Source organism: Corythoichthys intestinalis, chromosome 14, assembly GCF_030265065.1.
Source record: "Corythoichthys intestinalis isolate RoL2023-P3 chromosome 14, ASM3026506v1, whole genome shotgun sequence".
NCBI classification, from domain to species: domain Eukaryota; kingdom Metazoa; phylum Chordata; class Actinopteri; order Syngnathiformes; family Syngnathidae; genus Corythoichthys; species Corythoichthys intestinalis.
Window position 1 is genome coordinate 17,816,646 of NC_080408.1, and position 24,045 is coordinate 17,840,690.

Consider the following 24,045-nt stretch of genomic DNA (forward strand, 5'->3'; position numbering starts at 1 on the left):
TTCAGGTAGTTGTGTTGGATTTTGGCAGCGAAGTGTACGTGTGGCACGGCAAAGAAGTGACACTGGCCCAAAGGAAGGTGGCCTTCCAGCTTGCCAAACACCTCTGGAATGGAACCTTTGACTACACGCTCTGTGACATCAACCCACTTGACCCTGGAAACAGCAACACCCTAATTCCAAGGTACCTTACACTGAAATAATGGAAGCTTTACGATCTCTGATGATGGACACATAGGTAACCACGATGTGTTTAACAATGAACATCAGAAAGAGCTATGTGAGAACCCAACAGGAGGGCGACCAGATCTGTTTGATATGAAAACACAGCCTTTTAATACTTCTTGTACTATTGCTTGCTATGACTTTTTACCCCTAGGAAAGATATTGACATTACCTGGTGCTGAAACCAAAATTTAAAGGGGAACTTTGAAGTAAGGTTGGCCAACCATGTTTTTGAATAATATCAATGGCTAAACAATTATAAGCATATTTTCTTTTTTTTTTTTTAACGCAACCCTTCCAGATTCTTTGTTTAACCCATAGCAACGCCCTTTGACAACGAAAATGCTTTTCTTCGGCAATCTTCGGAATTCTTCGGAAATTACGTCACACCTAGACATGCGAGGGAAGTCCACCATAGAACAGTATTGTTTGTTGCATTGCTTCTCGGTAAGATTCCACAGCGGTGTGTGGCGATGTTTTGTTCTCGCTCAAACGAAAAGTTGTATGAGTGGCCAAAGGATAGCAGGGCACGTAAATGGACATCTTTCGTTCGCACGAAGCGAATGAATTTCACGCTATCATCGAGTAGTGTTCTCTGCTGCAAACACTTCGAAGATGCCTGCTTCCTTAACCGGTCTGCTTATAATCAAGGATTTGCCAAAAAGTAAGTGTGATTTTTGGATAGATGACTGATGACTTTGTCAAAGCATAGCTGCCTACTGTTGTGGAATTGAACAGTATAAGCTAGCGACGTTAGCCGAAAGTTAACTAGTGGAAATCCCCGATCATAGTTGTTGTTGCGTTCGCTAGGTTAAGCGTGTTTAAATTGTGCGTCATCTACGATCATGTCCGAAAGGGTTAATCTACTGTCAATCGGGAAACCTTGTGGATGTGCATATAAACGGGTCGGCGTCGCGGTAATTCACAGTCACGTTGCTGTAAGAGACACACATCGCCGGTTAGTTTGTGCACATTTATTTGCATTTGTATTATGTATTTCCACCTTCATGCTTCAAGCATTGCATTGCTTATGGACGGTTCAGCGTTCACGGTGATCGCATGATAGGCTTCTAGTTTGTGTTTTATGAGCGCCGCTGACAGGTGACAGCTGAAAAATAGCGTATTGGTTTAGCGTAGCCATTGAGTCAATCTCGCAGCGAATCAGCGAGCGCGCAGGTCACGCAGTGAATCATGGGAAATGTAGTCTCGGGACAACACTGAAGTGGTGCTTTGTAATCTGTTCGCTTGTGTGAAAAAAACTACATTTCCTCACGCCATTAGACGCCAATTCCTGCCGAGAGCTGTGCCGAGCTGTGTTCTAACTTTTCCATAATAACTGCTCCATGTGTTAATAAAGAGACAAGGTTGTCAGCGTGTCGTGTGTTCGATACATTTGTAAACAAAAAGCTCATAACAAGACACTATGCACAATCCGTTTAAGAGACGCTGGAGGCGAGGAGGAGATCAGCGAGAAGCAAAACTTCGCGGTCGAATGTGGCGGCAGTCCGCTATTATTTTGTTTTCTTATTGTTGCCACAATAAAGTGGAGAAAGCCATCGAAGACTCATCTCCTTCTTTCCCCCCAACGTTTTTATATTATTATTTTATATGCACGAGAGCTGCCGGATCTGCCAAAATGAACATGAAGTCTGATTATTATTTTTTTTAACAATGTCATCAGATAGACAAAAACATAACATTATGTGCAAATGCCTGCATCTTCAAATCATAAAAATAATAACAGCCTATATCTTACCAATGTTGTAATCTCGATGGGTCTTGTATCTATTCCATGTCAGGTAGTCTAGGCACACTGTTTGCATTCTGATTAGCGTCTGGCTAATACATGTTAGATCCAACATAAAATTCCAAGCTCCTCTTCTTCCTCCAACTCTTCAAAAACTTGGATCTCCTCCCTTGCGCTCGGTCTATCGCTTATATCGCTGTTTGAATCATTGTTTGAAGGGCTTTGTATGGCGGCCGTATGTATGGAGCTGCCAACGCTGTTCCCGGTGTGACGTATCACTTCCGGGTTCGTCCCCTTTCAGGCTCGAACTTCGGAAACGCGATTATTTTGTCAAATATACAACATATAAATTATTTTTTCATGCTTTATTTGGTGGACAATGTTTAATTACTTTACTTGTGACCCTATTTGGCATGTGGAGAAATTAGTTCACACTAGAGCTTTAATTTCTTCCATTTTCCACAAATTTTTGTGTGTCACTCTCTGTAAAATCTGACTAAATGGAGCTCTGGTAGGTCTGGTACAGGTACTATGAGCCTAGCTACTAGCTTCCTTCCAACTAATTCCTGAATGGCTAACTTTGACTATACTTACGATCAGACTGGATGTAGTCCTAGAAGATGTATAGACTTAAAGCAATCTAACCATTGCCACCACCAACCAAATTCCCAAAACAAATGTTGTCTGTTCAGTGACCTATAAATTATCTTAGAACCTAAGGCTAATTCTGGCCAACAATTACGTCTAAATTTAATTTCATTTATCTCGTGCCTAGCAACAGAGGTTATCTCGGGGTACTTTACAGAGGGAGCAGATATAAAACCACACTCCCTATCTTCAGTGTAATCAAGGTGGCCTTATGAAAGATTTTCAAAAGGATCCCAATGACCCAAGTAGGCATGTGCTGGTATGAGATTTTGATTATATGATAACCTTAAGCAAAAATACCGCCCTTTCACGGTATCACAGTATTGCAGTTATAGCTCTAAAATGTGTTATTTTGAGATGTATGGGTTAATATAAAAGATTTTAAAAAATTTAAAAACTTGTCCATTGAACGGGATTTTTTTTTTAACATTAACATATTGTTTTAAACAATGAATGTTTAAAATAAATGAATAAAATAACAAAAAATAAATAACTGAAATATTTTAAATAAAAGCCATAGCTCAAGTTGCTCATCATTAGAAAAAGAACCATTGGTAATATAGAACTGGACTTAAACAATATATGATCAAATTGATTTTATGTAAAACACATACCACTAATGCTATTAATATTAATTAGTTGAATATTAATGGAGAGCAATAGTAAGAGACAGAACGCGTGTGTATGACTCGTATCATTATTTACACATAATACACTCACACTCATCCTCCCTCAACACAAAAAGTCGCCAGAGAGAAAAACCACCACGGACTGTATTATGAAAATGTTCTTTTTAACAGGTGTTTACAATGGCGGAAGACGTTAAAAAAGTAGGCTAATGGTAGAGAGGAAAATAGTTGGCCATCTTGGCATGCTAACTCGCCACATTATATGCCTCGTTAACAAGCTTATGTATGCGAGTATTTTTTTTTAGCATCGCTAGACACACTAAATACGCTGGAGTGAACTCATGTAGCTGGTGGGAATAGCTGGTGGGAAACGTTCATGTCAACGTTTACATGCCTTCAGTTTTGTGTAAAGTGATGGATGATGGTCACGTAAATGTGAAATCATGTTGGAGGTGTTGCTTCCCCTGGCAAAATAGTAAATGAAAAGTACTTATATAGCACTTTATCTACATTGTTACAATGCCCAAAGTGCTTTATATTAGCACACACATTTACCCATTCACAAACGCATTCACACACCAGTGGTGCTGCTGCCATGCAAGGCGCTGCCAACCCATTGGGGGCAAGTTAGGGGTTCAGTGCCTTGCCCAAGGGCACCTCAACAGTGGGCAGTCATAGCCGGGAATCGAAGTACTGACCCTTCGGTCCCAGGACAACTCAAGCTACCAACTGCGCCACGGCAACCACCCTCCGCAAGCTTGTCGGCTGTCCTTCCTTCTCTAAACTGCGGCTGTCTGTTTCTTTTTCGGTAGTTGAAACCCATATTAGCAACACTGTCTTTTTTGACGGGGGAAAAAGCTCAGGTATAGTGTCACCGACAGACACAAGACAGAGCAACAACTAGAGGGGGAGGGGTGCGCGCTGCCACTCGAAGCCACGGATTTCTTGCTGCATTTTTGGGACATAAAAAATAGCCAATACCGTACGACGGTCTGAAGGAAAAATTTTAATGGTTTTGAAACAGTGACGTTTTCATACCACGGTAAACCTTGAAACCGATAATCGGCACATGCCTACACCCAAGCTCAACAGAAGCACCCTAAACGACCGCTTCTCTGTTTGATATTTTCCTACTACAGGAAAGGCCAAGGTCGGCCTGACTGGGCGATATTTGGCAGGCTGACCGAGCACAATGAGACCATTCTGTTCAAGGAGAAGTTTATAGACTGGACTGAAGTAAAATTGTCGCCATCACCGACAGAAGGGAAAGAACAGCTACCAGAACAACAGGTTTGCATCAGTTGACTGTATTGGTCGACTTAACCAACCACATCCCTGCCCTTAAAAGATTACTTGTGAGCTCAAGCTACCTCTCTTTTCCCAGAAGCCCAAGGTTCGAGAGTGCCGACCTTACGACATAAGCCTGATGCTGCCCCTCCTCCAGCCGTCTGTAACCACCATTTTGGATGGTGTGAACGTGGGGCGTGGCTACGGCTCTGTAGAGACCGAGGACCATATGAGGACTCAGGAAATCAGTACTGTCTCTGTGGACGTTTGGCACATCTTGGAGTTCGACTACAGCCGGCTGCCACGCCAGAGCATTGGCCAATTTCATGAAGGTGATGCCTACGTTGTCAAGTGGAAGTACATGGTCAGCATGTCAGGTTCGTTTCACATTTGACGATGGAGTTTGTTTATCAGCTGTGTACTATTCTAATTCGTTTGTTATCTGTTCAGTGGGACGCAGACTCAACCCAGAGGTGAGGAGTACTGGACCAGGCCGGGAGAAATGTTGCTATTTCTTCTGGCAAGGCCGACACTCTACGGTTAGCGAGAAAGGAACGTCAGCGTTGATGACCGTAGAACTAGATGAGGAGAGAGGGACTCAGGTAGTAACAAATGATTGTTTTCATGTTTATGTCAATTGACAGAGGTTATTTTAATTGGGCTTTTGACTGGTCCACACCTGCCCGTGTAAAACTATTTTTGGTCTGATTTCTATTTTAATGTCATGCAGACTTTTCATGTGTGCAGAAAACATATGGCCAATTTAGCCAACTTTCAAAATTGTCCGATATGCATGTGTGATACATCATTGGAAAGCTTAAAATCTCAATTTTCTGGGGGAAGAGATTTTTTCAACAGGAGGGAATTTTTTTTTAAAAAAAGTTTTTTAAACAGCAAAACCCTATCTGGAGGTGAGAGCATGCGAGAGAAGAATTACAGACGCCATGACTTTTACGAGATATTATCGCGTACTTCCCTTGTTTTGATCCAAAAACTCCATGTAGCATGTATCACTGAGCTGGGAATGGCCATAGCTGGATTTTGGGGGGATTTTATGGGTGAAACATGGTAATATAACAAGGATCGCGATGCAGAAATCGTAGACATCAAGGAGTGGTCGAGATTTTCTTTTTCATATATTTACTCTTTTAAACGTTTTTTTTTTTTTTTTTTTTTTTTAATTTTTCTAAGTTTGGATGGATTATTTATCATCTAACATATCGGAGAAAATGCAACAGTAACAAAAAAAAAATACAATTAAGTGATATTTATGAGGTAGATATCTGTGACTTTTTTACAGACGCCATTTTTTTCATTGTGATATAATTTGTTTAAAAGTTTACAATGTGTGAGTGAATATTTTTTTTAAAGTCGTTAAAAAAAAAAAAAAAAAAAAACGAAATATGAGACATCAATTAATGATTCTAAGCTAAAAATGACAAAAGGCTGGGTTGAAACAAAAGCGGTTGTGCGACGTCTGTAAACGGGGGTTTCCAGGGCTAAACGGACAAATTAAAAATAGTTCGTGGGCTTAATGTGCCAAGAATCTGCTATGGCAGCTTATTGATATATTGTTCTATCAAACACAACAGTTCTTTCGGCTTAAAATACAGCACTTTCCTTTAAAGAGGAGTGCAAGAGCAGAAACGGCTTTTTAGGTCTTGTCTGTGTTTTCCGCCATATAATCATAGCAATGATGCAGAATTTTGTTGAATTTGTATGTGAAATTATGTTTGTTTTTCTTTTTGTATGTCAAAAGATGCAAGTGCAACAGGGCAAAGAGCCTCCGTGTTTCCTACAGTGTTTCAACGGCGGGATGATCGTCCATGCCGGAAAAAGGGAAGAAGAGGAGGAGAACATCCAAAGTAAAATATTTTTTATGCAACGATTGTGGGATTTGATGAAATAGTTATTTTTTTCATTTCATTTTTACATTGTCTATCAATAATTAATGTGTTTCTTCTAATTTTTTAGGCGAGTGGCGATTGTACTGTGTACGTGGAGAGGTACCTGCTGAGGGCCATCTGCTGGAGGTGGCCTGCCACTGCAGTAGCCTACGCTCCCGAGCCTCCATGATCCTGCTCAGCGTCGACAAGGCAGCCATCTACCTTTGGCACGGCTGCAAGACGCAAGAGCACACTCATGGCGTGGCTAGCATGGCCGCACTCAGGATCAAAGAACAGTAAGTTTTATTTTTGTTTTTTTAATCAATATAATGATGTAATTGATTGATACACCTGAACATATATATATAAAATCTATCATTACATGTAAGGTGAATGCGTTTTTGCCGGTAAAATTACTTCTTCTGAAATATGCAATCATATTAAAAAAATACTCTTATAAATACTTTTTTAAAAATGTCATGAAATTAAAAATACAGTGTTACCTCTTCTTATGAAATTAATTGGTTCTGGGAGTAGTTTCGTAACTTGAAAATTCTGTAAGTAGAGATGCGTTTTCCATGTAAATGCCCTAATCCGTTCCAAGCCCTCCAAAATTCAGACAGAAATATTTTATAATGCATAGAAATATGTCAAAACATGTAACAAATATATGTTGCAATTAGATTATTGCATAATTTTATATTTGAAAACCTGTGTGTCTTCAGGTGTCCTCTAGAAGCTGGCCTCCACAGCAGCAGCAAGGTAACCGTCCATGAGTGCGATGAGGGCATGGAGCCACCAGGATTCTGGGAGGCTCTGGGACACAAGGACAGGAAGGCCTACGACTGCATGCTGCAAGGTGACAAATGTCCCATATTGTATACAATAGACCATATTGCCGTTTAGCTTATGTTCTTAAAAGGACTCAATGAAGTTAACAATCACTACAAGCACACATAGTATTTCCCACCCTACACCGACAGAGACCCGCATATTTTCACTTCCGTGTGGAATTCAGGCAAAAGTATTGGGACACATACAAGAAGCGAAAAGTATTTGGACAAAATTATTAGGGCACTTGTGGAGTCTGGACAAAAATATTAAAGGAACTATGGAAAGTGTGAAGTGTTTTCACAAAGTACTGTGACGCCGATATAAAGTGAAAAAAATAAAGAAAAAATCATAAGCTACAATTAAAATGTGGAGCAGTGTTGTTTTTGGCAGCCCTTTTAATTTTTATCTTAGTCTTTAGGGCGAAAATACTTATTAGTCTTATTCATATTTTTGTGATTTCAAATGTGTTCGTCTTCATCTAGTTTTAGTCGACAGTTACTCAAAATGTTTTCGTCTGTAAAATTAAAAAGTTTTAGTCCAAGAATAAATAAAGGTTTCCAACAATTTCGAATGAACATAGACAGACGAGCACATGATGTAGCGTCTACAAGGACAACGCTTACTTTGTGACAAAAGTACCCACTCAGCAGGAAAAGCAGTACATTATTTTCAATTAAACACACCTAGAAGCCACAAACTATGTAAAACAAAAAACGTCTCCGAGCGTTTAAGACGGGGGTCAGCAACCCGAGGCTCTAGTGGTTCCTGGAACTTTTTCAAAAATGTTGGAAAATGGAAAAAGATGGGGGAAGGAAATATATTTTTTTGTTTTAATATGCTTTCTGTGGGAGGACAAACATGACACAAACATTCTTCTAATTCATTAATACAGGTAGTCCTCGAGTTACGACATACTCGACTTATGTGATTTCGAGTCCGCTAGCTTAAATGCTACAAATGCTAACATATTTACAAATCTCATAGCAAATCACTCTCATGTAACTCCACAACAGCTGTAAACATAATTACAAATGCATACACAAAACATATATCAGCCGAAACAACTTACAGCCTGATGTGGGCTAAACCAGAGTGCAGCTATCCTTTATCCATGTCAGACATCTGAGTCTGCTCTTCAGTCATACAAGGCGACAGTCCAGCCGGACCCAACGCTGCCACCAGAGGGCAGTGTATCCTCCATCATTAAACAAAATACAATACTTTTGGACTTTTTGGATAGGTAATTTGAGATTCAGGCAAGGGCGTAGGTTTGGTCTGAACATTGGTTAGGGACGAATTTGCATGTGCACTTTTTGCTGGGGTCGGGACATTCAAAATGATCAATGCAAAATAAATCTGTATTGACTAATACTGACTTTTATGTGTACTGGTTCAGCCTACACTGTTCAATTCAAACCTTTGTTTTCAAAAAACTTCTACAAAAAAAATCCAGAAAAATGTCTGGATTTTATTAACAAAATTAAATTGCATTATTTGTACATAAGGTATATTAACATGCACAGTAAATACAAGCTTGTTAATCATCTCTTAACTATTCAGGGATCCAAGAAAATAAACAACTCATCATTGTCTAAATAAAGAAAATATAATTGAAAAAAACTTCTTTGTCAGGGACTAACAAAAATAAATAAAAATGGAGCTGTCCCTTAGGTAAAACACTATAACAACAAAAATGAAAGCTCCTTCGTAAGCTGCTTTAAGACGACATAGATACACAGTTAATTTAACGTTAACAGTAGAAAACACATACAGGAGGACACTTCTCTCTAAGCAGCTTCCTACTCAAATTTTGCATGTCAAGTTCACACAGTTTAATGTTATGCTAACTCTGATGCAGGTCGCACGTTCATTAGCAAAATTAGTGGTGCGTTCCCCAGTTCCACAACATTGACGTCTTTTTCCATTTCTTACAGTGCCTGCTGCTGGCCGAAAAAAAAACAACTTATAAATGTCTAATGTGTGTGAGTATATCAGGGGGGTGGGGGGGTCAAGTCATCAGCCAATCAAATGTGCGTTTAGGAGGGAAAAAATGGATCGGCACATTCAGCAAGTGGAAATAGGTACATTAGTAAGTCTGAAGATAATGAAAACAATAATTGACTTAATAACAGTAGGCGCAATTCTATCCTTACAACATATAGGAAGACAATTTATTTGACCGATATAACTGAAGTCATTATACTGTATAACGCAATTAAAAGTAAATGGGGACAATTTGAGCATCCTAAAAAGTTGGTAGTGTTTTGTCCCTACCGTCGCTATGCAAATCTACACCCTTGGTTTCAGGTGCATGTAAAGGGTCCATTCCGATTTACGCGGAAATTCGGGTTACGTCGTCAGCGTAGAAACTTGTTATTAACCCAGGGACTACCTGTATTGTAATGAAGTTAAACTTGAGGTAACATCGTACAACAGAATATTCACATGGGGCGTCATTCTCTATAGGATGCACTGCAGGGGAGATAAACATTTAATCATGAAGGCTTATTATGTATTTGTAGCCAACATAGTCATTTTGATAGTAGGCCAATATAGCTAATATAGATACAAACAGCATGTGTTGCCTTCATTATAATGCTTTTTTTTTTTTTTTTCCGGCTCCAGTCATATTTGTTTTTTATTTTTATTGCTCCAATATGGCTCTTTGAACATTTTGGGTTGCCGACCCCTGGTTTAAGAGGATGCTTGACACCCTAATGTTGATGCTAATGCTAACGTGGATGGTATGCGTCTAATGCGACGAGTTACATTTTGTGTGTGATGATCAGTGTCGTGAATAACAGCGTTAGAGTATAACGGCGTGTCTAACGGCGTTATTTTTTTCAGTAGTGAGTTATCGAATTGGAGACAACTGATTTGCTGTGGCGACTCCTGAAGGGAAAAGCCGAAGGGAAAAGAAGAAGAAGTAATCTAATTAATTACTTTGTCCATCTTTGCAAAGCTGTTACTGAGGATGTGAAGGGGTGCGTTACTACAATTTGGTTGAATGAAGTGCAAGTTGTCTGATTTTGTCACACATCTGCCTGCCTGCCTGCCCTGGTGAGTGAAGAGTGGGATGGTGGAGGGGGGAAGAGGGTGGTGACGCCGTTGCAAACGCGATGATGATGGGCTAGGTGGCTCAGAGTAAAAGAATTCATGTTCTCATTAGCATTAGCATTTAGCGTCGCGCGCGTCAACTTCAACTCTCAGGCAACTTTTTTTACATACAGTTCGTGGCGTCCAGATGGGTACAATGAATTAAAAATCATGTTCTGTTTTTCCTGCTGCATGTCCAGTATCATGACCACGTTGGTGTTTTCCTTGAAGACGCAACAATATAATCATAATTAGGTTTTTTTTTTTTATAAAGAAAAATAGTCACTTGCCCTAAACTTTTCTTTGAATGACGTATCCAAGATCCTTGTGTGATGGTTTTTACTCAAAATAAGTAAAGATAGGAGACGCAGTAGATTCAGAGCTTCTCCCGCATATTTAAAAATATATCTATACTTGTCCTTCTCAAAAAATTTGCATTTTGCGATAAAGTTCATTATTTTCTGTAATGTACTGATAAACATAAGACTTTCATATATTTTAGATTCATTACACACAACTGAAGTAGTTCAAGCCTTTTATTGTTGTAATATTGATGATTTTGGCAAAAAAGTCAAGAAAAACCAAAATTCCCTATCTCAAAAAATTTGCATATTTCATCCGACCAATACAAAAAAGTCTTTTTTAATACAAAAAAAGTCAACCTTCAATTAATTATATCTGCTATGCACTCAACACTTGGTCGGGCATCCTTTTGCAGAAATGACTGCTTCAATGCGGCAATGCATGGAGGCAATCAGCCTGTGGCACTGCTGAGGTGTTATGGAGGCCCAGGATGCTTTGATAGCGGCCTTAAGCTCATCCACAGTGTTGGGTCTGGTGTCTCTCAACTTCCTCTTCACAATATCCCACAGATTCTCTATGGGGTTCAGGTCAGGAGAGTTGGCAGGCCAAATGAGCACAGTAATGCCGGGGTCAGTAAACCATTTACCAGTGGTTTTGGCACTGTGAGCAGGTGCCAGGTCGTGCTGGAAAATGAAATCTTCATCTCCATAAAGCTTTTCAGCAGATGGAAGCATGAAGTGCTCCAAAATCTCCTGATAGCTAGCTGCATTGACCCTGCCCTTGATAAAATACAGTAGACCAACACCAGCAGCTGACATGGCACCCCAGACCATCACTGACTGTGGGTATTTGACACTGGACTTCAGTCATTTTGGCATTTCCTTCTCCCCAGTCTTCCTCCAAACTCTGGCACCTTGATTTCCGAATGACATGCAAAATTTGCTTTCATCTGAAAAAAGTATTTTGGACCACTGAGCAACAGTCCGGTGCTGCTTCTCTGTAGCCCAGGTCAGGCGCTTCTGCCGCAGTTTCAGGTTCAAAAGTGGCTCGACCTGGGGAGTGCGGGACCTGTAGCCCGTTTCCAGCACACGCCTGTGCACGGTGGCTCTGGATGTTTCTACTCCAGACTCAGTCCACTGTTTCTGCAGGTCCCCCAAGGTCTGGAATCGGCCCTTCTCCACAATCTTTCTCAGGGTGCGGTCACCTCTTCTGATTGTGCAGCGTTTCCTGACACACTTTTTCCTTCCCAGAGACTTCCCACTGAGGTGCCTTGATACAGCACTCTGGGAACAGCCTATTCGCTGAGAAATTTCTTCATGTATCTTAGCCTCCCACTTGAGGGTGTCAATGATGGCCTTCCGGACAGCACTCAGGTCGGCAGTCTTGCCCATGATTGCGGTTTTGAGTAATGAACCAGGCTGGGAGATTTTAAAAGCCTCAGGAATCTTGTGCAGTTGTTTTGAGTTAATTCGTTGATTCAGATGATTAGGTTAGTAGCTTATTTAGAGCACCTTTTCATGATATGCAATTTTTTTGGGATAGGGATTTTTGTTTTTTCTGGACTTTTGTTGTTGTTTTTGTTGCCAAAATCATCAATATTAAAACAATAAAAGGCTTGAACTACTTCAGTTGTGTGTAATGAATCTAAAATACATGAAAGTGTAATATTTTTTCAGTACATTACAGAAAATAATGATTTTTTTCACAATATGCTAATTTTTTGAGAAGGACCTGTATTTTTAGGTGTACAGAGATCACAGGTCATTGTGGTTTCAGTACTACAGGAAAAACAAAGGCACAGTTGAAAGTTAAAGTTTGTATACCGTTATATTCTTATTCTCATTTTTGTCTCGTCGTCTCGTCAGATCAAAACTAGCATTTGTCTCGTCATGTTCTGGTGTCCTCATCGACATTTCAAACTCGTGATCGTCACTTCATCGTCATGAAAAAAATTGTTGAAATATTTTGGTAATCGTCATTGTTGACGAAAACAACATTGATGCCGAGTTTAGACAAAATGGTTGGGCCAAAGTAAAAATAACATCTCATTATTTCTTTCTCAGACACTGGGAAATTCAACTTCACTCCACGGCTCTTTCAGCTGACCAGCACGTCAGGAGAGTTTGTGGCGACTGAGTTCTTCCATCCGTCCCGTGCCTCGGATCTCGTCACCTCGCTTCCTTTTTTGCAAGAGGATCTTTACAACGTGGCACAACCAGGTAAGGCTTGTCTCAAAGCTCTCTTTTTACTGTTAAGATTTAGACTAAAAGAGTACTGGATTGTTGGGGATCCGCAGGGTTGTTCCTGGTGGACAATTTCCACGAAGTTTACCTATGGCAGGGCTGGTGGCCACAAGACAGCGAGAGCACAGGATCAGCTCGCATGCGCTGGGATTTAGACCGGAAGTGTGCAATGGAGACGGTGCTGCAGTATTGCAAAGGTAATTCCAGGATATAACTCCATAATGATGCATTTTAATAACAGTGCGTCATGTTTTTCACAGAAAAAAGTAACAAGAATCCTCAGAAATCCTACTTGATCCATGCTGGACTGGAGCCGCTAACCTTCACTAATATGTTCCCCTGTTGGGAGCATCGGGAAGATGTCGCGGAGATCTCAGAGAGGGTAAAACCATGTTTTGTGCTCTGTTTATAAATGCCTCTGGTGTAATTTTTCCTTACTGTCAAAACCACTTAAAGATTTCCAGATTGTTGTAAAAGTGAATTGCAGGAAGTAGTGTCGGACAAGATGAAAGCAAAGCAGATGCCTTTCCCACTGCATACTTCACACTATAATTCACAAGAATCTGTGCGTCAAACTTAGTGAGAGGGTGCATGTAGGCCTGAGGAAGAGCTGGTTTATATTGGTCAACAAACTGCCTGAAAATCTGTCATGTCAAACATGATATAAGACGAGGATTCAGAGGATTCTGAATCAGTGAAAATAATTAAAATACTGTACTTCCCTCCTGGGAGGGAAGTGATCGTGGTGTTGTGATGCTGCACGTAATGTAGCATAGCATTATTTTGTCTTTTATTTTACAATGATAATAGCACTATTTTGTAAAGCAGAGGTGTGTATGCATGTAAGTTTGAATTGAAAAAAAAAAACAACCAAACAAACAAACAAACAAAAACAAAAACAAAAAAAACTAATATAGCTTAGCAAATAGCCGCTCAGCCAGTGGCTGGGTCGCTGCCTCCCGACTCGGAGCCAAGCGAACCGGAGTATATAAAAAATGCAAAGGGGAAATTTAAACAATGAAAGGGATTCACACAGGTGCCCGATCGCTCTCACTTTCGTGACTTTTTGGAAAGTCAAAGGCTAATCGTCTGTCATCTTGCCATTGTTGATTTTGAATAGTATCCGCTCTGTACTTCCGCTTCCAAGGATGCTCTGCGTGTACCATCCAATCCTAGAGAATAACAGCTCCACGTTGTGACGCTGCACATTAAGTAGCAAAGCGCATCCTGCTCAGGTTGCGTTTACAAGAGAAGCAGTGTGCGCTTAAAGTGGACAAAGACCTGCGATTTTTGAGCTGACCAGATTTCGGTTGTTTGGCCGAACTAGAGTTTAGATCAGCATTCACATTAGTGGTGAAGGAGGTATTACCTTTTCTCGTAGGCACCGTCTAACTGTTTGTATTAGTCTAACACACCCAATATGAAATAAATAGCACTTATACCATAGTTTAGGGAAAACAAGCAGAATATAGGGCATAAGAGATTAAATACGCCTTCTTATCACGGAAGCCCAACGTGTGCGTCATGAGCAAGATTGACGCACCAACTCTCGCAATCAGTTCTCCTGGCTGGACGCTCTGTCCCAACACAAGGGGCCCCGGAGAACGCCCGATATCCAACTGATAACACGACTGTCAAGACTCCAAGAGCCCCTTTGACGCTGAAGTGGAAAAACCCACAACCCTTGTTGCTCGGACAATGGTAACTACCGAATCCTTCTGTCCAATCCACAAACAGACAATAATCCCAAACACACCCTTCTTCCTGCCCACGGCCCGCCCCGCGAGAGCCTTCAAAAGACTGAATGTTTAACTAAGCGTTGTCATTTTTCTCTGGAACCTTTTGTTGACTTCCGATATGGTGACCTTGGAACGAGTTTGCCTCCTCGCCTGAGTCTGTGCCTGTTTCGCTTCTCTGTTTGATCACTGTCGATCCGAATAAATTGCCAACTTGTTCTCGGTGAGCCTTCTTTAAACCTTTAAAAATGGAGTCCATACAAAGGGTTAAGACTAAGGTGAACGCGCGGAGTTTGCCCTTTTGGCCGGATTGCCGGGGTCCTGCCGGCCCGGGCCATTGGAGCTGCGCCAGTGCGGGTCCGGTGATTTGGCTGGCGCGATTCCGGCGGTCTGGCTAGAAGGTCAGATTCCTTCAGCGGACTATCTGAGAAAAAGAACTCTGGAGAGTTTAAAACGGTCCCAAAAGTGCTAGTTTTAAAGCGCCCTAGATCTTTTGTTCCCACCCCACAAAAAAAAAACGAAAAACTTTTGTCGGTATCAGATTGGGACTCTGTGTCAGCAGATTCTCAAAATCAGGGCACTCAGACTAGAGTGCAAAAATATCCAATCAGGACGTCCCTGGTTCTGAGTATTAATTTGCATCGATGTTAACGTCAGTAACAAAAAACAGAAGTACAGCATTAAAGGAGGTAATTGGAATAAGGGAGTGGTTGCCTTTAGTACAAAATTTTTGAGTTCTTAATTTTTTGGGGAAGCTGGCTGCAATATCTCATTTTACAATTATACTACTACAAAACGCAAAAAGAGACGGTTTCGTGTGTTAAAGACTAATGTGCTGGACTCCCACTAATTGGAATCCCAGCACTGGCTGAAAGGAGAGCAGCACACATTGTGGGTTTATGTGTCATGCATCTTTGTGTACCACTCTACAGAGAACCATAAACATGTTTAATTTTTAAGTCATTCCTTGTTTCCGGAGTCTGTTTTTAATCCTGTTCATTAATACATCAAGGAGTAATTCCACCAAGCAACAACTACAAGTTGTGTAATGTAATTTTTAGTGCCGTCAAATTTATCGGGTTAACGGGCGGTAATTATTTTTTTAAATTAATCGCGTTAAAATATTTGACGCATTTAACGCATGCGTGGAATGACCCGCTCATGCATTGCCTCATACAGATTACAACAATGCCGTTTTTTGCACTTTGACAGCTAAGAGGCAGAGAAAGGTATCTTGTTTTGTGCTTTTTCTTAACAAAGGTATACCACATGCGACGTGCTGGCACTTTGTTTCATCATTAGCACATTCAGCTTCAACATTAACACAGCGTACGGCTCTCGGCAGGTCGTAACTCTTAACTCACTCCTGCATCACGTGGGTAAACAACGTTGGTGCCGCGTGCACTTCAGGGTGCCTCGGATAATTCTATATCAGAATATTACAAAAGGCGAGTGGTCACAGACGTTCATTGGACCGCGCCGTTTATTGGCATAAGCTTCGGCAACTCCTTCACAACAAACATAATTTAAAAAATAAAAGTATCATTTAGTGAAAGCACAAAAAAAATAATATCAAAAAAAAAAAAAATGTTCACAAAAAGAAAAGCGCTTCAATCTGTATTAATGAGGCCCTATTCTCATACAGTTAAACAACAATGCAAAGAGAACTGGCATTCCCAATCAAAATAGCTATGCAAAATACACATAAAACTCACCTAGACTTTGGTCAAACTCTATTCAAACACTTCGTTGAGCTCAACAAATACCCTGGATGGCAATATTCAGTCATAATATACAAACTATCAGAGGTCTCATACGTTGTGAAGCCTGCACTCAAATGACCGTGAAGTACAATGGATGCGCCAGTAAACAGGGAACTACGGCGTCAGTCAAGGGAAAAAACACTCTTTGGCTTGATTCCTAAGTAATTTAAAACTCGCCATTGACACCTTGTTGTGCATTTCAATCACTACCTTACGTAGTTAAAGACACTTTTTTTTTTTTTTAATGTGACGTGACCGCTAACCAGCAATGGTGAGCTACTAGTTTATTTTTTGATTGACAATGTAACAAATTTTATTAAAACTAAAACAATAAGAGGGGTTTTAATATAAAATTACTATAACATGTACTAACATTTATCTTTTAAGAACTACAAGTCTTTCTATCCATGGATCCCTTTAACAGAAAGAATGTTAATAATGTTAATGCCATCTTGTGGATTTATTGTTATAATAAACAAATACAGTACTTATGTACAGTATGTTGAATGCATATATCCATCTTGTGTCTTATCTTTACATTCCAACAATAATATACAGAAAAATATGGCATATTTTAGAGATGGTTTGAATTGCGCTTAATTACGATTAATTAATTTTTAAGCTGTGATTAACTCGATTAAAAATTTTAATCGTTTGACAGCCCTAGATTTTGTTTTGCATTACGCCAGAGAATGTACAGTGGCAAGGTGGGAGAAAAGAGCCATTCCTAAAACTGAATTTATTTCCCTTGTGTGACTGTAGGAGGCAGAGGTCTGCAACCAGATCATCTTAGTGGAAGATGTGCTGGCTCGACTCAGTCGGACCACCTTCCCGTTGGACCAGCTGCGGGCGCGGCCTCTACCGGAAGGTGTAGACCCGCTGCGTTTGGAGATCTACTTGTCCGACCAAGACTTTGAGGTCAGGAAGATACATGTTGTTGTCATTTTTTAATGTTAACTCTTATGCTGCCATTTACGGCGATAGACGTCCAGTCCATTTTAACAGGGCCTTCCCAGTCAAAATGGATTGAACATCTATCGCCGTCAATAGCAGCCATTGAGTTAAAATGCGGTACTCACACTAGGGGTGGGACAATATATCGAAATGGTGAAGTATCATGATACATTGTGCCCGAAAAGGTTAGCGATATGCTCCTGCCCAGAATCGAGATATTGTTTTAAAAAGGTGTCGCTATTCGAAAAAAAAAAGAACAGGTTTCTACCTAAATCTTCCCCTTGAATAGTATCTGTCTTAGCTCATTGGCTGCCATTGACCGCGTTAGATGTCCAGTCCATTTTCACTGTCAATGGCACTAAAACAGAGCGTTATTCCTGGGTTTGGGGGCATTTATAGGTCGCTTCCTGTTTATTTTAGGGCATTTGCAGGTCATTTCCTGTTGATATTGAGTCACTCCTATTCATTTGGGGATATTCCCGGGTCACTTTTCATTTAGTAACACAAAGTCAACAGAAAGTGATCTGTAAATGACCCAAAAAGAACAGGAAGTGACCAAGAATCACATATATTGTATATTATAGAATGATTTCCTGAGCCATGTATCGATAATTGTTGTATCGCCATATTGTGAAATAATCGTTATCGTGAGCCCTGTATCGCAAATCGTATTGTAAGGTATAATACATACCATTAATTCACATATACATTAGTGCATTAATAAACTGTTATTAATGTATACTGGTACTAATAAGTTATTATGTTATTTTAAAATGACAAACATTGCTCGGTGAGTCCTTGGGTGCTGCTAACTTAACCTTAAGTATGGTATAATTTTATGTGAACGTACCTAATAAGTATTACTTAACCTTAATTAACCACTACTGAATGTATTTTTGACCCTTATTGTAAAGTGTAGCACATGTGTCCCCTGACTAAGATTTTATAAATGCTTAAGTTCCTTCCCCCTTAACCTTTATTAACCATTACTGAATGCTTTTTGGACCCTTATGGTAAAGTGTAGCACATGTGTCCCTTAACTAAGAAATTATAAATGCTAAGTTAACAAACCCTAACCCTAACCCTTAACCTATATAGACCTATATATAGTTTTAATTTTACCAAACCATTAGTTACTGTCTGGTTATGCATTAAATAATGCATTAGCTAATGCATTAACTCATGTTAATTAATATATTAATAAATGTTAGATAAGCAATTTTATTATTGTAATGTTACGTAAACATGAGTTATTGTCTAAAAATGCATTAACTAATGTTAATTAAGGGACCCTTATTGTAAAGTGTTACCAACACTTTTCTGTAACCTTTCAGCTTTGTCACATATTGAGACGCACAGGCAGAAAACAAAAGGATTACCTTTTATTAAAAATAAAATTTTCATAGTATGTCCCTTTTAACTTTCATTTTTCAGAACAAGTAGGTGCATTGAGGTAAGAATCCCTTTTAAGATCTTAAACTATTGATTCACATTTCTGTGCACGATAACCACCTTTGAGATACTGTTTAAGAACTGAATAACGGTTTGTTGCATTGTGGTCTGCAGCCACGGATTTGCTAGTATTCTTTGCGTTAGCATTTTCCATACTGAGTTGCTGAAAGGCTCTCGCACCACTCCTTTTTTCCCTTACGCTCACTTTCTTCCTGAGGAATGAATGAATATATTACTGCTAATGTATGAGAAAAGCATGATAGATGGAAGCAATGAACAGAAAATGGTCACTGAATTGTTTTTGCATGTCATGCACAGTAGAAATTCTCCCACTGAAGGGCACTGGACAAATATGTTGACTCTATTCTAAAAATAGTAACATCAAAGAGCAAAAAATGTAAACGTTATAAAATAAATGTGCCATGATAACCAGCAATTGCTTGAAAAAATGAATTAAAAATGTCAATTCATTTTAATAGACTTTTTAGAACAGTTTGATGAGTTAACGCTATGGATTTTTATGTGTTTTTTTCCCATATTTTAAGAAAGTACAACTGGGAAAAAAAATATATTTTTGAACACACATATTTGTCTTGATGTTTTCCTTTTTATAGAATTTGTAAAATTATTTTAACAGGTAGGTCGCCATTGTTGTTGACTTCGCAGGGCGGTGACGTCACGTGGTTACGCTGCCGGGCTTTGAGAGTATGACTCTAGCGACATAAACATGTACTCTGTTTAACCCTTTCAATTTGAAACCGAGAGAAACATTAATCAGCATGACAGCACTGTCTATATTTCACAAAACGAGCAGCAAAAGCAAAATGAACAGGAAAGACAGGATGAGCCGAGACAAGAGTAGGGCAAATCTGGTGTTCTGCCAAAATATGTCACACCGGCGAAACGTGATACAAGAGGCAAATTTGACACCCAAAGTACTACCGTACGCTTTCAGCTTGTTTTGTTTAGATGCATACAGACAGAACATACTAAAGATGCCTTAAGAAAATACTTAAATGTAGTAATATGAAATTAGCGTGGTTTAAATACGCTACGTGACTAATGTGGTCAACAGATCAAGAATCTGGTTTGAAACTACCACAAGAAAACACAATGCTTAAAAGTATGAGAGGGAAACACGAGAAACGTATTTTAGGGCAATGAAAAGGTAATAAAAGACTTAATAAAAACACAAATAGTAAGTACTCACCACTTTTAACCAATGTGCGCATGTGTTGGACATCTCGCCACGTAGAAGGAATTGGAGTAACCCGGTAGTGTTCATCTAGTGACAGTGACAATTTACCTCATCTCCTGAGCCTCCATTGCGCCCATAAAACTTGGTGCCCTCCGTGGGTCAAAACACGGGCTAAATATTACAGATTTTTAATATTTTATGTGTTTCTAATAACATATTTTAGTAAAAGAGAACAATTGTGGCTTATTAGAGCCTATAAGTCTTTAAGTCCGAGGTTCCCTTGAAGTGATGTGAGCGTGTGTGCTTTGCAGGACGCTTTGGAGATGAGGAGAGACGAATATGAACGTCTGCCAGGGTGGAAGCAGGTCAACTTGAAAAAGGCCAAAGGATTGTTTTAAGCATGTCGAACTGACGATGGAAGAAGAAATGCACAAAAAGAGAGGAAAAGATGGATGGAAATATACAGACAAAGGACCTGAAGAAAAGAGAGGCATTTTGCATTCTCTGTCCGGGTATCCCAACACCAAGCGTGTTGATTTTCTTGGACTTGACACCACATTGCACAAGTACAAGTGTGCATTTTTTGGCATCAACGTTGTATTGTAAAGCTTTTGTTTTGATTGATCTATAGTGCCTTTGCTTATTTTTTTGGTGTACAGTTTATACAAAGACATTTTAGTGTGACATCCTTTTGGCATAAAGCCCATAGTGAATCCAAATGGAGTCATTTTGTTTCTCCTGCTTAATAAATGAAAGCACTTTGAAACCAGTTTTACCTGACTGGATTTCTTTTTGAACTTGAAATACGTAGCTTTAGTGGAATAAATCCTCAAACAAATCCTCATTGGGTCCCATTGAAAGGGCTAGGATTAGTCAATATCAGTCAATGCCAATGACTTTTATTTACGTTGATGCCGATGATGGCTGTGTCCGTTGAACAAAAAAAGTCGACTATTTCTTTTTACAGGTTCTTTAATTTTCTTAACGAACAGGAGATGATGACACACAATTCAGGAACAAAAACAAAATAACGAGTGTACATTTTTTGAGGAAAGAAAAGAGGAAATCCAGCAGGCCGGGACAGATTCCAGTATCGATCTGCCCCGACCTTCAGGTGCCTAAGACAGCAAAAAGCATGCTTATTTCATATTTCACGCTGTATTTTATGCTCCTGAATGAAATGGACCACTTGGATGTGTGTGAAAGCAATCATTTTATTTATTCAATTTTTAAAATCCTGCGCGTTACATATACTCCGTTACATTTACTTGAGTAACTTTTTGAAAAAAAATGGACCTCTCAGAGTAGTTTTACAAAGCTTTACTTTTTACTTTTGCTTGTGTAGATTTGTGAAGAAAAAAACGCTACTCTTACTCCACTACTTTGGGCAACACAAGAGTCGTTACATTTTTCCTCTTTATTCTACAAATTAGATTTATTTTATTTTATTTTTTCTGTAGCAGTTGTGGTAGTAGCAAGTAGCTCTACCGATTTCGCCAATGCGACGTTGCAACACTAATCTCATGACTCCATTATACCTATCAGACGCAAGCTTTCCGTTCTATCTTGACGCCAGCCTGTTCAATCATGTGGTGTCCTTAAAGCACCATAAAAATTTGATATAGAGCACTGCATTCAACATGACTCGAAAGCACGGATTTTTAACTCTTTCCCAGTTTTTATTTGGTACCAAATGTCCACGGAAAACCTGAGATATGGTTCTTTTCATTTCAAAATTGTAATTATGAAGGAACTCGCCACTATTCAAACTAGGAACTATTTTCTCCGCCAGAGGGCGCTCATGCTCTTTGGATGAATAATGCTTCATTTATGTAATTTTTTTTTTTTATCTCGTCGGAATTCATTGATTTAATTATTTTTTTCCCCCTTTGGCTTAATGTGGTTATGTAATAGGTTACTGTACAGTATAATTATAAAAAAAAAGTTCATATTGATAACTTTTGCGCAGAAAAGAAATACCACTGTTAAAAAAAAAAAAAAAAAATCAACAAAAATATAAGCAGTTACTCACAATGTTACTCATTACTTGAGTATTCTTTTCACCAAATACGTTTTTTACTTGTACATTTTTTGGACGACTACTTTTACTTGAGTAATATTATTTTGAAGTAATGCTACTCTTACTTGAGTAAAATTTTTGGCTACTCTACCCAGAGGCGTAGCATGGGTTCCCGGGGGCCCCAGGCAACAAGCAACATGGGGCCCTTCGAGCGTGTGCAAGTAAGGGGAACAGTTGGACTTGGAGCAATAGCATATTTAATAAAATTCAAATAATGCCTCGCTCTCATAGAGCGCTTTTTAGGACACTTAAAGTGCCCTCCCCCCATTGCATTATTCATTCACTCCACACTCAGTGGATGTAAGCTTCTATTGTAACCACAGCTGCCCTGCGGTAGAGTAGCAAACGCTAACAAGCTAGTTACAACAAGTCAAGGCAGTTAATTGGTTTAGGACATAAAAATACTACTACTACTACTAGTCTGCAGTGCTTCTATTACATTAGGACATAAAACTACAGTAACATAGTACACTCACCGCTGTCTTGCTTCCTTTTCTCCTCTTCTGCTTTTTTTCTCTTTTTTCGCTTCCAGAAGGATAACTTCTCTTCATTTTGCCAATTAAAAAAAGGCCAGCTCACCGCCCACTCTCACTCTGAGTCACGTGACACACATACAGTAGATACTCACGCGGTATAACAAACACAAAGGTGGGGGGTTCAAGTGCGCGCTGCGTGCACATGCGGTCATCTTGGCCATAAAACTGGCGAAAACTAAACATTTTACACTCATATGGATGTGCAACATCATTTTAAGATGCTGAACTAACACATTCCCTCTTAACACAAATGTGCAACGCGAATATAATGTAAAGAACGCTCTCCTTGATGCAGCGAGACGAGCGGGAGCAACCGTAACAGGAAAAACATGAAACGATCGCGCTGATAACGGCTCTAACTTATCATAAGAACTTTATGGCATGAAGAGGAAATATTTACATTCGTTCATGGACGCACAGATTAATCCTCGAACAGGTGGCCGTCGTCTGCTCGAAATGCGCACCTTATGCGCACCTTATGCCTATTCTCGCTCCCAGAATACGCAGCGCTTGAGACATAGGACAATTACAGGACTGGTTGCTATGGGAACGTACGCATACCCAAGGAACCTTGCTAAAAGGAGTATTCAAATTGCCAATAAAATCGTTTAGGATTATTTTAGATGCATATATGTTATATTTTTCTTATAGAGTATTCGACGAGGAATACGATAGACCCATTAATAGACTTTTTGGGGGGGAAAAAAAATCACAATTTCTTTAAGTAGTCACATGAATAATGAGGTGGCCTGTGAAAATCAACGTTAAACAACTCGGCAGAGACTTTTCAGAGAGTACTTGGGGAGTCACTCTTTAAACAATCATGTGGTATTAATAGCTGAATGGACTTTCTTAAACATGTATAAACTATGTGACATGGTTAGTGCTGATTGGGATTGATAACAGAATCGTTAGATAATCTGCCAAATGATTCCATGGTATTGAAACACTTCCTACACTTGTCGCTGCGACAGTGCAGTAAAGCTGCATGTGCTAAATCTGTTGGCCCTCTGGGGGCCCCTGCTGGCTGAGGGCCCTAGGCAATTGCCTGGTTTGCCTAATGGAACACGACGGCTCTGACTCTACCCACCTCTACTGTGCCAAAGCCACCTTCAGAAATTGTGTTTGTCAAACAACAAAAGAATGTCAATAATAGTAAATAGAAACAATATAAAACTTGAAATAAAAAATAACAATACAAAACAATAACAGTGGCAACAAAAAATGTTACTTTATCATTACTATTTTAAGTTCTGAAAGATTCTTTAAATTTATTTAAGTTGAAACTTAAATGATATGTTTCGTTTTTATTCTTAACAATATTAATATTTTTAAAAATTATTATTAATGATAATAATAATAAATAATAATTATTATTATTCATTACTATTCATTATTATTATTATTATTATTATTATTATTATTATTATC

The 24,045-nt window shown here is 39.3% G+C and overlaps 1 protein-coding gene across 4 annotated transcripts in view; it reads left to right on the forward strand.

The window, feature by feature from the left end:
• Positions 1-20,767, forward strand: part of LOC130929829 (supervillin-like) — a 64,692-nt gene extending 43,925 nt beyond the window's left edge. For all 4 annotated transcript variants that reach the window (XM_057857391.1, XM_057857389.1, XM_057857390.1 and 1 more), the window contains 12 exons: positions 6-181; positions 4,386-4,536; positions 4,631-4,910; positions 4,984-5,135; positions 6,293-6,398; positions 6,508-6,715; positions 7,145-7,278; positions 12,716-12,871; positions 12,949-13,092; positions 13,156-13,277; positions 17,157-17,312; positions 20,310-20,767. In XM_057857391.1, the coding sequence (XP_057713374.1) occupies positions 6-181; positions 4,386-4,536; positions 4,631-4,910; positions 4,984-5,135; positions 6,293-6,398; positions 6,508-6,715; positions 7,145-7,278; positions 12,716-12,871; positions 12,949-13,092; positions 13,156-13,277; positions 17,157-17,312; positions 20,310-20,396 (1,872 nt within the window). In that variant the 3' untranslated portion in view covers positions 20,397-20,767. The remainder of the gene's footprint in view (positions 1-5; positions 182-4,385; positions 4,537-4,630; positions 4,911-4,983; positions 5,136-6,292; positions 6,399-6,507; positions 6,716-7,144; positions 7,279-12,715; positions 12,872-12,948; positions 13,093-13,155; positions 13,278-17,156; positions 17,313-20,309) is intronic.
• The last annotated feature ends 3,278 nt before the right edge of the window (positions 20,768-24,045 follow it).